This window comes from Panulirus ornatus, chromosome 10, assembly GCF_036320965.1.
Source record: "Panulirus ornatus isolate Po-2019 chromosome 10, ASM3632096v1, whole genome shotgun sequence".
Classification (NCBI taxonomy): Eukaryota; Metazoa; Arthropoda; class Malacostraca; order Decapoda; family Palinuridae; genus Panulirus; species Panulirus ornatus.
Window position 1 is genome coordinate 47,121,586 of NC_092233.1, and position 16,590 is coordinate 47,138,175.

The 16,590-nt window shown below is 42.0% G+C and overlaps 1 protein-coding gene across 1 annotated transcript in view; it reads right to left on the minus strand.

Annotated features, from left to right (window-relative positions):
• LOC139750933 (kinesin heavy chain-like) overlaps positions 1-16,590 on the minus strand; it is a 442,650-nt gene that overhangs the window by 201,404 nt on the left and 224,656 nt on the right. Inside the window, exon 7 of the mRNA XM_071665845.1 lies at positions 3,438-3,525. Within this exon, the coding sequence (XP_071521946.1) occupies positions 3,438-3,525 (88 nt within the window). The remainder of the gene's footprint in view (positions 1-3,437; positions 3,526-16,590) is intronic.

A 16,590-nucleotide genomic window follows, 5' to 3' on the forward strand; every position in this document is an offset into this window, starting at 1 on the left:
GGAACCATGGAAGTGGAAGCGAGTCACATGGTGGGGGAGGGGCAAATGTTCTTGGAGCTATGAAGAATGTGTGGAAAGAGAGAACATTACCTCGGAGAGCAAAACTGGCTATGTTTGAAATAGTGGTTCCAACAATGTTATATGGTTGCAAGCCATGGGCTACAGATGGGGTTGTATGAAGTGTGAGTCTGAGACAGCAGAAGAGGGTGTGCTGAAATGGTTTGGACATATGGAGAGAATACATGAGGAGGATTGACAAATAGGATATATGTGTCAGAGGTGGAGGAAACAAGAAGCAGGAGACCAAACAGGAGGTGGAAGGAGTGTGTGAAGAAGATTTTTAGAGACTGAGGCCTAAACATACAGGAGGGCAAGGCATGCAAGGGAAAGAATGAACTGGAACAATGAGGTATAACAGGGTTGATGTGCTGTCAGTGGACTGGACCAGGGCATGTGAAAAGTCTGGGGAAAACCAAGGAAAGGTCTGTTAGGCCTGGATGTGGATAGGGAGCTGTGTTTTTGGTGCATTATACATGACAGCTAAAGACAGTATGAACAAATGAGGCCATTTTTTCATCTATTTTCCTGGCGCTACCTAGCTGAAGCAGAGAGTAGTGACGCTGTTTTCTGTGAGGTGGGGTGTTGCCAGGAATGGATAAAGACAAGCAAGCATGAATATGTAGATGTGTATATATGCATATGTCTGTGTATGCACATATATATATATATATGTGTGTTTGATGATAGAGTGGCAGATATAGGGTGTTTTGGTCGAGGTGGTGTGCAAAGTGAGAGGGTTAGGGAAAATGATTTGGTAAACAGAGAAGAGGTAGTGAAAGCTTTGCGGAAGATGAAAGCCGGCAAGGCAGCGGGTTTGGATGGTATTGCAGTGGAATTTATTAAAAAAGGGGGTGACTGTATTGTTAACTGGTTGGTAAGGTTATTCAATGTATGTATGACTCATGGTGAGGTGCCTGAGGATTGGCGGAATGCGTGCATAGTGCCATTGTACAAAGGCAAAGGGGATAAGAGTGAGTGCTCAAATTACAGAGGTATAATTTTGTTGAGTATTCCTGGTAAATTATATGGGAGGGTATTGATTGAGAGGGTGAAGGCATGTACAGAGCATCAGATTGGGGAAGAGCAGTGTGGTTTCAGAAGTGGTAGAGGATGTGTGGATCAGGTGTTTGCTTTGAAGAATGTATGTGAGAAATACTTAGAAAAGCAAATGGATTTGTATGTAGCATTTATGGATCTGGAGAAGGCATATGATAGAGTTGATAGAGATGCTCTGAGGAAGGTATTAAGAATATATGGTGTGGGAGGAAAGTTGTTAGAAGCAGTGAAAAGTTTTTATCGAGGATGTAAGGCATGTGTACGTGTAGGAAGAGAGGAAAGTGATTGGTTCTCAGTGAATGTAGGTTTGCGGCAGGGGTGTGTGATGTCTCCATGGTTCTTCAATTTGTTTATGGATGGGGTTGTTAGGGAGGTAAATGCATGAGTTTTGGAAAGAGGGGCAAGTATGAAGTCTGTTGGGGATGAGAGAGCTTGGGAAGTGAGTCAGTTGTTGTTCGCTGATGATACAGCGCTGGTGGCTGATTCATGTGAGAAACTGCAGAAGCTGGTGACTGAGTTTGGTAAAGTGTGTGGAAGAAGAAAGTTAAGAGTAAATGTGAATAAGAGCAAGGTTATTAGGTACAGTAGGGTTGAGGGTCAAGTCAATTGGGAGGTGAGTTTGAATGGAGAAAAACTGGAGGAAGTGAAGTGTTTTAGATATCTGGGAGTGGATCTGGCAGCGGATGGAACCATGGAAGTGGAAGTGGATCATAGGGTGGGGGAGGGGGCGAAAATTCTGGGGGCCTTGAAGAATGTGTGGAAGTCGAGAACATTATCTCGGAAAGCAAAAATGGGTATGTTTGAAGGAATAGTGGTTCCAACAATGTTGTATGGTTGCGAGGCGTGGGCTATGGATAGAGTTGTGTGCAGGAGGATGGATGTGCTGGAAATGAGATGTTTGAGGACAATGTGTGGTGTGAGGTGGTTTGATCGAGTGAGTAACGTAAGGGTAAGAGAGATGTGTGGAAATAAAAAGAGTGTGGTTGAGAGAGCAGAAGAGGGTGTTTTGAAGTGGTTTGGGCACATGGAGAGAATGAGTGAGGAAAGATTGACCAAGAGGATATATGTGTCGGAGGTGGAGGGAACGAGGAGAAGAGGGAGACCAAATTGGAGGTGGAAAGATGGAGTGAAAAAGATTTTGTGTGATCGGGGCCTGAACATGCAGGAGGGTGAAAGGAGGGCAAGGAATAGAGTGAATTGGAGCGATGTGGTATACCGGGGTTGACGTGCTGTCAGTGGATTGAATCAAGGCATGTGAAGCGTCTGGGGTAAACCATGGAAAGCTGTGTAGGTATGTATATTTGCGTGTGTGGACGTATGTATATACATGTGTATGGGGGGGGTTGGGCCATTTCTTTCGTCTGTTTCCTTGCGCTACCTTGCAAACGCGGGAGACAGCGACAAAGTATAATAAAAAAAAAAATAATATATATATATATGTATATATATATATATATATATATATATATATATATATATATATATATATATATATATATATATGACTGCTGCTAAATACATGAAAATTATAAATCATTACTGACATATGGCACAAAGATACTGAGATTCAAAAGAATCTGGAAAAGTCAAGGCAAGCAGATAAAGCAATATTCTTTTACGTCTGATACACATCACCAACACTAATAAATGATTTCTTAATGGACTGAACATGGAATTACTTCCTGTGAAAAAAGTGGCTTGGACAGAAAAATGGCTAAACTTCTACAAAGCCAGATTAAATAGATATACAAGCTCAGTAAGGTGGTAACTGCCGTTAAGTGGGGTGGAGGAGACCTGCTTCACCGAGTATCTTCACTACCAAATCCTTCTTGTATTAATAGTTTGGTGTTAAATCACTTGAACTGGGTACAAAGATGGACTGACTGGTTAAAGCATCTACAACTCCATGTTATGTACAAAAAACAAAAAGTAAGGTGCTATCTTTATTACTTCTACTTTCTGCTTACTCAAGGCTCTGCCATGTACATATCTAAATAACATGTTACTTCTGGTTTCTCTCTCAGCTTTAATATCTGGCTACATTTCTGAACACTGGCAACCTACACTAAAAACTTTTAGATTCAACAAACATAGACATGCAATTCTTTTTCAAAACATGTGGCCTGTTCTTCAACATACTTTTAAGTTATCATAAGCATTACAAAAGGCTTGCTCAATCAATCTCTTGGTGAATAATACACAAGTCATACCCATAAGACTTACAATGTCACCAAATATGTGCTAAGTAAAAGGAAAAACTGAAGGGATAAATTAAGCAGAAATAACACTTAATAAATGTGACATACTGACTCAAGAAATACCTTATCTTTCTCCTTCTCATACCGGCGTTTCCATTCCTCAGCTGTCAGCTCTTCATTCACTGTAACAACATTCTTTACAGTCTTGGCTCTGGGGAAAGAAATGGCTTCTTATTACTAAAGGTTAACACAAAAAACTCACTCGAACCACAGTGAAATTCCAAAACACCTTTAATGTCCGAGTTGAGACTGTCTATTAAACACTCTCCCTCACTCCTTGTTATATCCTAGATATCATGGATACACTAAGTAGCACGTGGCATAGAGAGGTCATTGTCTATTCAGGTAGATTCATAAGAAAGGAGGAAGAACATGGAAATGTTGGATGAATATAAGTGGTGTGATGTGATTGATCTTGCTAGGAATTACAACATGACAGCAAGGTGTGGTGGTGTGTACAGTCCATTTGAGAATGCTTACATTAGCAAGTTGAAATGGTTAAAAGACACGTGAAGAGGATGAAAAATGAAAGACTGACTAAGAGAAACTGTATGTCAGACGTGGAGGGAGCAAGGTGGACAGGGAGACCAATGAGAATATGGAAGGATGAGGTATAAAGCCTGAACATTTATGAAAGCATGGGGCATTCACTGGAAAGGATAAACTGAATAATGTGAAATATAAGGGGTATGAATAAACTGAATAATGTGAAATATAAGGGGTAACATGCTGAAAATGAGTTGAACTGAGGGATATTAAGTGGTTAAGGTACACCACTGGGTAGGCTTTTGGGGCTTGGTTATGGATTGCATGTACTTTTTTCTGCATGGGTTGCTGTGTGCTTGTTCCCAATGATACTTCCCTGCAGAGGCAAAGGCAATCAAGTAATGTGCTTTTACTACACAATTCTCTCCTGTAAGTTCTTACTAAATGCATCAAGTCGATCATTTATGCATTCAGGAAAATATAAGTAAACTTACATAGCCATTATCAGGATCCAGATTACTCTACTGTTCAAAAGATTCATCTTGAAATTGGTGAATGATAAACTGTAATAATGTTTTCAAAAGGTTTCTCAACACAGTTCTCTTTAGCAGGTTCTTGACTAACTCATGTATTAAAAACTATTGAGAAAAGTAACAAAAAAACGGAGGTGCATTTGCCAAAAGATGAGTGATTGATTAGTCAGTTTAAAACATTCATTATTTATCTAGTAAGTGATATGCACAACTGTCTTTTCAATATACAACATTTACTACACAATTCTCTTCAGTAGGTTCTTATCAAACGCACGAGTAACAATCATCTACACATTAAAAAAAAATATTGTTCGGTAGAGTCTTATCTAATGCATGAGGTAACAATCATCTACATATTCAGAAAAATACTGGAAAACTTACATAGCCTTTATTGGTCAATCCACTGTTCACCTTAAAATTGGTGAATGATACCATAAATGTGGCTTATTTATATAACACAACCATCTTTTGTACGTTCTTGACTAATTAATGTACTAAAAATAAACTACAAATTAAAGAAATCATGAGAATATGATTGGAGCACACACTGACAGGCTTGAAGTCAATCAATCAATTCAAAACATTCATTTATGTTGAGAATGAAAATGGTAAATTGTATTTCCTCTACTTTTTATATGTAACTGTCTTCAGAAGGTTATGTAATATTTTTACTCAATCAGTTACCCGTAACAGCGAGGTAGCACCAGGAAACAGATGAAGAATGGCCCATCCACTCATATACACATACATGTGCATACATGCACAAACATATATACATATATACATACACAGATTTGTATGTAGCATTTATGGATCTGGAGAAGGCATATGATAGAGGTGATAGAGATGCTCTGTGGAAGGTATTAAGAATATATGGTGTGGGAGGAAAGTTGTTAGAAGCAGTGAAAAGTTTTTATCGAGGATGTAAGGCATGTGTACGTGTAGGAAGAGAGGAAAGTGATTGGTTCTCAGTGAATGTAGGTTTGCGGCAGGGGTGTGTGATGTCTCCATGGTTGTTTAATTTGTTTATGGATGGGGTTGTTAGGGAGGTAAATGCAAGAGTTTTGGAAAGAGGGGCAAGTATGAAGTCTGTTGGGGATGAGAGAGCTTGGGAAGTGAGTCAGTTGTTGTTCGCTGATGATACAGCGCTGGTGGCTGATTCATGTGAGAAACTGCAGAAGCTGGTGACTGAGTTTGGTAAAGTGTGTGGAAGAAGAAAGTTAAGAGTAAATGTGAATAAGAGCAAGGTTATTAGGTACAGTAGGGTTGAGGGTCAAGTCAATTGGGAGGTGAGTTTGAATGGAGAAAAACTGGAGGAAGTGAAGTGTTTTAGATATCTGGGAGTGGATCTGGCAGCGGATGGAACCATGGAAGCGGAAGTGGATCATAGGGTGGGGGAGGGGGCGAAAATTCTGGGGGCCTTGAAGAATGTGTGGAAGTCGAGAACATTATCTCGGAAAGCAAAAATGGGTATGTTTGAAGGAATAGTGGTTCCAACAATGTTGTATGGTTGCGAGGCGTGGGCTATGGATAGAGTTGTGCGCAGGAGGATGGATGTGCTGGAAATGAGATGTCTGAGGACAATGTGTGGTGTGAGGTGGTTTGATCGAGTGAGTAACGTAAGGGTAAGAGAGATGTGTGGAAATAAAAAGAGCGTGGTTGAGAGAGCAGAAGAGGATGTTTTGAAGTGGTTTGGGCACATGGAGAGAATGAGTGAGGAAAGATTGACCAAGAGGATATATGTGTCAGAGGTGGAGGGAACGAGGAGAAGAGGGAGACCAAATTGGAGGTGGAAAGATGGAGTGAAAAAGATTTTGTGTGATTGGGGCCTCAACATGCAGGAGGGTGAAAGGAGGGCAAGGAATAGAGTGAATTGGAGCGATGTGGTATACCGGGGTTGACGTGCTGTCAGTGGATTGAATCAAGGCATGTGAAGCGTCTGGGGTAAACCATGGAAAGCTGTGTAGGTATGTATATTTGCGTGTGTGGACGTATGTATATACATGTGTATGGGGGGGGGGTTGGGCCATTTCTTTCGTCTGTTTCCTTGCGCTACCTCGCAAACGCGGGAGACAGCGACAAAGTATAATAAAAATAAATAACATACACAGACATATATATATATATATATATATATATATATATATATATATATATATATATATATATATATATATATATATATGTATATATATATATTTATTTTCATCCCACCACTCGCTACCCTTTCTAATCAACCCACCTCCCACTCTTCTCAGGCCACAAGCATCTTTTGCACAATCCATCACTGATTCCCTAAATACATCCCATTCCTCCCCCACTCCCCTTACTTCCATTGTTCTCACCTTTTTCCATTCTGTACTCAGTCTCTCCTGGTACTTCCTCACACAAGTCTCCTTCCCAAGCTCACTTACTCTCACCACCCTCTTCACCCCAACATTCACTCTTCTTTTCTGAAAACCCATACAAATCTTTACCTTAGCCTCCACAAGACAATGATCAGACATCCCTCCAGTTGAAAGAGAAGAGAGAGGCATTTGGACGATTTTTGCAGGGAAAAAATGAAATTGAGTGGGAGATGTATAAAAGAAAGAGACAGGAGGTCAAGAGAAAGGTGCAAGAGGTGAAAAAAAGGGCAAATGAGAGTTGGGGTGAGAGAGTATCATTAAATTTTAGGGAGAATAAAAAGATGTTCTGGAAGGAGGTAAATAAAGTGCGTAAGACAAGGGAGCAAATGGGAACTTCAGTGAAGGGCGCAAATGGGGAGGTGATAACAAGTAGTGGTGATGTGAGAAGGAGATGGAGTGAGTATTTTGAAGGTTTGTTGAATGTGTTTGATGATAGAGTGGCAGATATAGGGTGTTTTGGTCGAGGTGGTGTGCAAAGTGAGAGGGTTAGGGAAAATGATTTGGTAAACAGAGAAGAGGTAGTTAAAGCTTTGCGGAAGATGAAAGCCGGCAAGGCAGCAGGTTTGGATGGTATTGCAGTGGAATTTATTAAAAAAGGGGGTGACTGTATTGTTGACTGTTTGGTAAGGTTATTTAATGTATGTATGACTCATGGTGAGGTGCCTGAGGATTGGCGGAATGCGTGCATAGTGCCATTGTACAAAGGCAAAGGGGATAAGAGTGAGTGCTCAAATTACAGAGGTATAAGTTTGTTGAGTATTCCTGGTAAATTATATGGGAGGATATTGATTGAGAGGGTGAAGGCATGTACAGAGCATCAGATTGGGGAAGAGCAGTGTGGTTTCAGAAGTGGTAGAGGATGTGTGGATCATGTGTTTGCTTTGAAGAATGTATGTGAGAAATACTTAGAAAAGCAAATGGATTTGTATGTAGCATTTATGGATCTGGAGAAGGCATATGATAGAGTTGATAGAGATGCTCTGTGGAAGGTATTAAGAATATATGGTGTGGGAGGCAAGTTGTTAGAAGCAGTGAAAAGTTTTTATCGAGGATGTAAGGCATGTGTACGTGTAGGAAGAGAGGAAAGTGATTGGTTCTCAGTGAATGTAGGTTTGCGGCAGGGGTGTGTGATGTCTCCATGGTTGTTTAATTTGTTTATGGATGGGGTTGTTAGGGAGGTGAATGCAAGAGTTTTGGAAAGAGGCCCAAGTATGAAGTCTGTTGGGGATGAGAGAGCTTGGGAAGCGAGTCAGTTGTTGTTCGCTGATGATACAGCGCTGGTGGCTGATTCATGTGAGAAACTGCAGAAGCTGGTGACTGAGTTTGGTAAAGTGTGTGAAAGAAGAAAGTTAAGAGTAAATGTGAATAAGAGCAAGGTTATTAGGTACAGTAGGGTTGAGGGTTAAGTCAATTGGGAGGTGAGTTTGAATGGAGAAAAACTGGAGGAAGTGAAGTGTTTTAGATATCTGGGAGTGGATCTGGCAGCAGATGGAACCATGGAAGCGGAAGTGGATCATAGGGTGGGGGAGGGGGCGAAAATTCTGGGAGCCTTGAAGAATGTGTGGAAGTCGAGAACATTATCTCGGAAAGCAAAAATGGGTATGTTTGAAGGAATAGTGGTTCCAACAATGTTGTATGGTTGCGAGGCGTGGGCTATGGATAGAGTTGTGCGCAGGAGGTTGGATGTGCTGGAAATGAAATGTTTGAGGACAATATGTGGTGTGAGGTGGTTTGATTGAGTAAGTAACGTACGGGTAAGAGAGATGTGTGGAAATAAAAAGAGCGTGGTTGAGAGAGCAGAAGAGGGTGTTTTGAAATGGTTCGGGCACATGGAGAGAATGAGTGAGGAAAGATTGACCAACAGAATATATGTGTCGGAGGTGGAGGGAACGAGGAGAAGAGGGAGACCAAATTGGAGGTGGAAAGATGGAGTGAAAAAGATTTTGTGTGATCGGGGCCTGAACATGCAGGAGGGTGAAAGGAGGGCAAGGAATAGAGTGATTTGGAGCGATGTGGTATACCGGGGTTGACGTGCTGGCAGTGGATTGAATCAAGGCATGTGAAGCGTCTGGGGTAAACCATGGAAAGCTGTGTAGGTATGTATATTTGCGTGTGTGGACGTATGTATATACATGTGTATGGGGGTGGGTTGGGCCATTTCTTTCGTCTGTTTCCTTGCGCTACCTCGCAAACGCGGGAGACAGCGACAAAGCAAAAAAAAAAAAAAAAATATATATTTATTTATTTCATTTTGCTTTGTCGCTGTCTCCCGCATTTGCAAACAGACGAAAGAAATGGCTCAACCCAACCCCATACACATGTATATACATACACGTCCACAAACGCAAATATGCATACCCATACATCTCAATGTACACGTATATATACACACACAGACACATACATATATACACATGCACACAATTCACACTGTCTGCCCTTATCTTCCTCACACAACTCTCCTTCCCAAGCTCACTTACTCTCACCACCCTCTTCACCCCAACATTCTCTCTTCTTTTCTGAAAACCCCCACAAATTTTCACCTTCGCCTCCACAAGATAATGATCAGACATCCCTCCAGTTGCACCTCTCAGCACATTCACATCCAAAAGTCTCTCTTTCGTGGGTCTATCAATTAATAAGTAATCCAATAACGCTCTCTGGCCATCTCTCCTACTTACATACGTATACTTATGTATCTCTCACTTTTTAAACCAGGTATTCCCAATCACCAGTCCTTTTTCAGCACATAAATCTACAAGCTCTTCACCATTTCCATTTACAACACTGAACACTCCATGTATACCAATTATTCCCTCAACTGCCACATTACTCACCTTTGCATTCAAATCACCCATCACTACAACCCGGTCGCGTGCATCAAAACCACTAACACACTCATTCAGCTGCTCCCAAAACACTTGCATCTCATCATCTTTCTTCTCATGTCCAGGTGCATATGCACCAATAATCACCCATCTCTCTCCATCAACTTTCACTTTTACCCATATCAATCTAGAATTTACTTTCTTACACTCTATCACATACTCCCACAACTTCAGATTCAGGAGTAGTGCTACTCCTTCCCTAGCTCTTGTCCTCTCACTAACCCCTGACTTTACTCCCATGACATTCCCAAACCACTCTTCCCCTTTACCCTTTAGCTTCGTTTCACTCAGAGCCAAAACATCCAGATTCCTTTCCTCAAACATACTACCTATCTCTCCTTTTTTCTCATCTTGGTTACATCCACACACATTTAGACACCCATATCTGAGCCTTCGAGGAGGATGAGCACTCCTCGCGTGACTCCTTCTTCTGTTTCCCCTTTTAGAAAGTTAAAATACAAGGAGGGGGGGTTTCTGGCCCCCCGATCCCGTCCCCTTCAGTCGCCTTCTACGACACGTGAGGAATGCGTGGGAAGTATTCTTAATCCCCTATCCCCAGGAAAGACTGAGTACAGAATGGAAAAAGGTGAGAACAAAGGAGGTAAGGGGAGTGGGGGAGGAATGGGATGTATTTAGGGAAACAGTGATGGCTTGCGCAAAAGATGCTTGTGGCATGAGAAGCGTGGGAGGTGGGTTGATTAGAAAAGGTAGTGAGTGGTTCGATGAAGAAGTAAGGTTATTAGTGAGAGAGAAGAGAGAGGCATTTGAACGATTTTTGCAGGGAAAAAATGCAAATGAGTGGGAGATGTATAAAAGAAAGAGGCAGGAGATCAAGAGAAAGGTGCAAGAGGTGAAAAAGAGGGCAAGTGAGAGTTGGGGTGAGAGAGTATCATTAAATTTCAGAGAGAAAAAAAAGATGTTCTGGAAGGAGGTAACTAAAGTGCGTAAGACAAGGGAGCAAATGGGAACTTCAGTGAATGGGGCAAATGGGGAGGTGATAACAAGTAGTGGTGATGTGAGAAGGAGATTAAGTGAGTACTTTGAAGGTTTGTTGAATGTGTTTGATGATAGAGTGGCAGATGTGGGGTGTCTTGGTCGAGGTGGTGTGCAAAGTGAGAGGGTTAGGGAAAATGATTTGGTAAATAGAGAAGAGGTAGTAAAAGCTTTACGGAAGATGAAAGCCGGCAAAGCAGCAGGTGTAGATGGTATTGCAGTGGAATTTATTAAAAAAGGGGGTGACTGTGTTGTTGACTGGTTGGTAAGGTTATATAATGTATGTATGATTCATGGTGAGGTGCCTGAGGATTGGCGGAATGCTTATATAGTGCCATTGGACAAAGGCAAAGGGGATAAGAGTGAGTGCTCAAATTACAGAGGTATAAGTTTGTTGAGTATTCCAGGTAAATTATATGGGAGGGTATTGATTGAGAGGGTGAAGGCATGTACAGAGCATCAGATTGGGGAAGAGCAGTGTGGTTTCAGAAGAGGTAGAGGATGTGTGGATCAGGTGTTTGCTTTGAAGAATGTATGCGAGAAATACTTAGAAAAACAAATAGATTTGTTTGTAGCATTTGTGGATCTGAAGAAGGCATATGATAAAGTTGATAGAGATGCTCTGTGGAAGGTTTTAAGAATATATGGTGTGGGAGACAAGTTGTTAGAAGCAGTGAAAAGTTTTTATCGAGGATGTACGGCATGTGTACGTGTAGGAAGAGAGGAAAGTGATTAGTTCTCAGTGAATGTAGGTTTGCGGCAGGGGTGTGTGATGTCTCCATGGTTGTTTAATTTGTTTATGGATGGGGTTGTTAGGGAGGTGAATGCAAGAGTTTTGGAAAGAAGGGCAAGTATGCAGTCTGTTGTGGATGAGAGAGCTTAGGAAGTGAGTCACTTGTTGTTTGCTGATGATACAGTGCTGGTGGCTGATTCATGTAAGAAACTGCAGAAGCTGGTGACTGAGTTTCGTAGAGTGTGTGAAAGAAGAAAGTTAAGAGTAAATGAGAATAAGAGCAAGGTTATTAGGTACAGTAGGGTTGAGGGTCAAGTCAATTGGGAGGTAAGTTTGAATGCAGAAAAGCTGGAGGAAGTGAAGTGTTTTAGATATCTGGGAGTGGATCTGGCAGCGGATGGAACCATGGAAGCGGAAGTGAATCATAGGGTGGGGGAGGGGGCGAAAATTCTGGGAGCCTTGAAGAATGTTTGGAAGTCGAGAATATTATCTCGGAAAGCAAAAATGGGTATGTTTGAAGGAATAGTGGTTCCAACAATGTTATATAGTTGCGAGGCGTGGGCTATGGATAGAGTTGTGCGCAGGAGGGTGGATGTGCTGGAAATGAGATGTTTGAGGACAATATGTGGTGTGAGGTGGTTTGATCGAGTAAGTAATGTAAGGGTGAGAGAGATGTGTGGAAATAAAAAGAGTGTGGTTGAGAGAGCAGAAGAGGGTGTTTTGAAATGGTTTGGTCACATGGAGAGAATGAGTGGGGAAAGTTTGACCAAGAGGATATATGTGTCAGAGGTGGAGGGAACGAGGAGAAGTGGGAGACCAAATTAGAGGTGGAAGGTTGGAGTGAAAAAGATTTTGAGTGATCGGGGCCTGAACATGCAGGAGGGTGAAAGGCGTGCAAGGAATAGAGTGAATTGGAACGATGTGGTATACCGGGGTCGACGTGCTGTCAATGGATTGAACCAGGGCATATGAAGCGTCTGGGGTAAACCATGCAAAGTGTGTGGGGACTGGATGTGGAAAGGGAGCTGTGGTTTCGGTGCATTATTACATGACAGCTAGAGACTGAGTGTGAACGAATGGCGCCTTTGGTGTTTTTCCTAGCGCTACCTCGCACACATGAGGGGGGAGGGGGTTGTTATTCCATGTGTTGTGGGGTGTCGATGGGAACAAATAAAGGCAGACAATATGAATTCTGTACATGTGTATATATGTATATGTCTGTGTGTGTATATATATGTGCACATTGAGATGTATAGGTATGTATATTGTGCGTTTGTGGACATTTATGTATATACATGTGTATGTGGGCGGGTTGGGCCATTCTTTCGTCTGTTTCCTTACGCTACCTCGCTAACGCGGGAGACAGCGACAAAGCAAAATAAAAAAATTAAAAAATAATTTTTTTATTATTATTATACTTTCTCGCTGTCTCCCGCGTTTGAGATGTAGCGCAAGGAAACAGACAAAAGAAATGGCCCAACCCCCCCCATACACATGTATATAAATACGTCCACACACGCAAATATACATACCTACACAGCTTTCCATGGTTTACCCCAGACGCTTCACATGCCTTGATTCAATCCACTGACAGCACGTCAACCCCGGTATACCACATCGCTCCAATTCACTCTATTCCTTGCCCTCCTTTCACCATCCTGCATGTTCAGGCCCCGATAACACAAAATCTTTTTCACTCCATCTTTCCACCTCCAATTTGGTCTCCCTCTTCTCCTTGTTCCCTCCACCTCCGACACATATAACCTCTTGGTCAATCTTTACTCACTCATCCTCTCCATGTGCCCAAACCACTTCAAAACACCCTCTTCTGCTCTCTCAACCACGTTCTTTTTATCTCCACACATCTCTCTTACCCTTACGTTACTCACTCGATCAAACCACCTCACACCACACATTGTCCTCAAACATCTCATTTCCAGCACATCCATCCTCCTGCGCACAACTCTATCCATAGCCCACGCCTAGCAACCATACAACATTGTTGGAACCACTATTCCTTCAAACATACCCATTTTTGCTTTCCGAGATAATGTTCTCGACTTCCACACATTCTTCAAGGCCCCCAGGATTTTCGCCCCCTCCCCCACCCTATGATCCACTTCCGCTTCCATGGTTCCATCCGCTCCCAGATCCACTCCCAGATATCTAAAACACTTCACTTCCTCCAGTTTTTCTCCATTCAAACTCACCTCCCAATTGACTTGACCCTCAACCCTACTGTACCTAATAACCTTGCTCTTATTCACATTTACTCTTAACTTTCTTCTTCCACACACTTTTCCAACTCAGTCACCAGCTTCTGCAGTTTCTCACATGAATCAGCCACCAGCGCTGTATCATCAGCAAACAACAACTGACTCACTTCCCAAGCTCTCTCATCCCCAACAGACTTCATACTTGCCCCTCTTTCCAAAACTCTTGCATTTACCTCCCTAACAACCCCATCCATAAACAAATTAAACAACCATGGAGACATCACACACCCCTGCCGCAAACCTACATTCCCTGAGAACCAATCACTTTCCTCTCTTCCTACACGTACACATGCCTTACATCCTCGATAAAAACTTTTCACTGCTTCTAACAACTTTGCTCCCACACCATATATTCTTAATACCTTCCACAGAGCATCTCTATCAACTCTATCATATGCCTTCTCCAGATCCATAAATGCTACATACAAATCCATTTGCTTTTCTAAGTATTTCTCACATACATTCTTCAAAGCAAACACCTGATCCACACATCCTCTACCACTTCTGAAACCACACTGCTCTTCCCCAATCTGATGCTCTGTACATGCCTTCACCCTCTCAATCAATACCCTCCCATATAATAAAAAATATATATATATATATATATATATATATATATATATATATATATATATATATATATATATATATATATATATTTATCGAGGATGTAAGGCATGTGTACGTGTAGGAAGAGAGGAAAGTGATTGGTTCTCAGTGAATGTAGGTTTGCAGCAGGGGTGTGTGATGTCTCCATGGTTCTTTAATTTGTTTATGGATGGGTTGTTAGGGAGCTGAATGCAAGAGTTTTGGAAAGAGGGGCAAGTATGAAGTCTGTCGGGGATGAGAGAGCTTGGGAAGTGAGTCAGTTGTTGTTCGCTGATGATACAGCGCTGGTGGCTGATTCATGTGAGAAACTGCAGAAGCTGGTGACTGAGTTTGGTAAAGTGTGTGAAAGAAGAAAGTTAAGAGTAAATGTGAATAAGAGCAAGGTTATTAGGTACAGTAGGGTTGAGGGTCTAGTCAATTGGGAGGTAAGTTTGAATGGAGAAAAACTGGAGGAAGTAAAGTGTTTTAGATATCTGGGAGTGGATCTGGCAGCGGATGGAACCATGGAAGCGGAAGTGGATCATAGGGTGGGGGAGGGGGGCAAAAATTCTGGGAGCCTTGAAGAATGTGTGGAAGTCGAGAACATTATCTCGGAAAGCAAAAATGGGTATGTTTGAAGGAATAGTGGTTCCAACAATGTTGTATGGTTGCGAGGCGTGGGCTATGGATAGAGTTGTGCGTAGGAGGATGGATGTGCTGGAAATGAGATGTTTGAGGACAATGTGTGGTGTGAGGTGGTTTGATCGAGTAAGTAACGTAAGGGTAAGAGAGATGTGTGGGAATAAAAAGAGCGTGGTTGAGAGAGCAGAAGAGGGTGTTTTGAAATGGTTTGGGCACATGGAGAGAATGAGTGAGGAAAGATTGACCAAGAGGATATATGTGTCGGAGGTGGAGGGAACGAGGAGAAGAGTGAGACCAAATTGGAGGTGGAAAGATGGAGTGAAAAAGATTTTGTGTGATCGGGGCCTCAACATGCAGGAGGGTGAAAGGAGGGCAAGGAATAGAGTAAATTGGAGCGATGTAGTATACCGGGGTTGACGTGCTGTCAGTGGATTGAATCAAGGCATGTGAAGCGTCTGGGGTAAACCATGGAAAGCTGTGTAGGTATGTATATTTGCGTGTGTGGACGTATGTATATACATGTGTATGGGGGTGGGTTGGGCCATTTCTTTCGTCTGTTTCCTTGCGCTACCTCGCAAACGCGGGAGACAGCGACAAAGCAAATATATATATATATATATATATATATATATATATATATATATATATATATATATATATATATATATATATTTTTCTTTTCTTTTTCTTTTAAACTATTCGCCATTTCCCGCGTTAGCGAGGTAGCATTAAGAACAGAGGACTGAGCTTTTAACTGGCCCAATTCTCTGTTCCTTCTTTTGGAAAATTAAAAATATATATATATATATATATATATATATATATATATATATATATATATATATATATATATATATATATTTTTTTTTATTATACTTTGTCGCTGTCTCCCGCGTTTGCGAGGTAGCGCAAGGAAACAGACGAAAGAAATGGCCCAACCCCACCCCATACACATGTACATACATACGTCCACACACGCAAATATACATACCTACACAGCTTTCCATGGTTTACCCCAGATGCTTCACATGCCTTGATTCAGTCCACTGACAGCAGGTCAACCCCAGTATACCACATCGCTCCAATTCACTCTATTCCTTGCCCTCCTTTCACCCTCCTGCATGTTCAGGCCCCGATCACACAAAATCTTTTTCACTCCATCTTTCCACCTCCAATTTGGTCTCCCTCTTCTCCTCGTTCCCTCCACCTCCGACACATATATCCTCTTGGTCAATCTTTCCTCACTCATTCTCTCCATGTGCCCAAACCACTTACTTCAAAACACCCTCTTCTGCTCTCTCAACCAAGCTCTTTTTATTTCCACACATCTCTCTTACCCTTACGTTACTCACTCGATCAAACCACCTCACACCACATATTGTCCTCAAACATCTCATTTCCAACACATCCATCCTCCTGCACACAACTCTATCCATAGCCCACGCCTAGCAACCATACAACATTGTTGGAACCACTATTCCTTCAAACATACCCATTTTTGCTTTCCGAGATAATGTTCTTGACTTCCACACATTCTTCAAGGCCCCCAGAATTTTCGCCCCCTCCCCCACCCTATGATCCACTTCCGCTTCCATGGTTCCATCCGCTGCCAGATCCACTCCCAGATATCTAAAACACTTCACTTCCTCCAGTTTTTCTCCATTCAAAC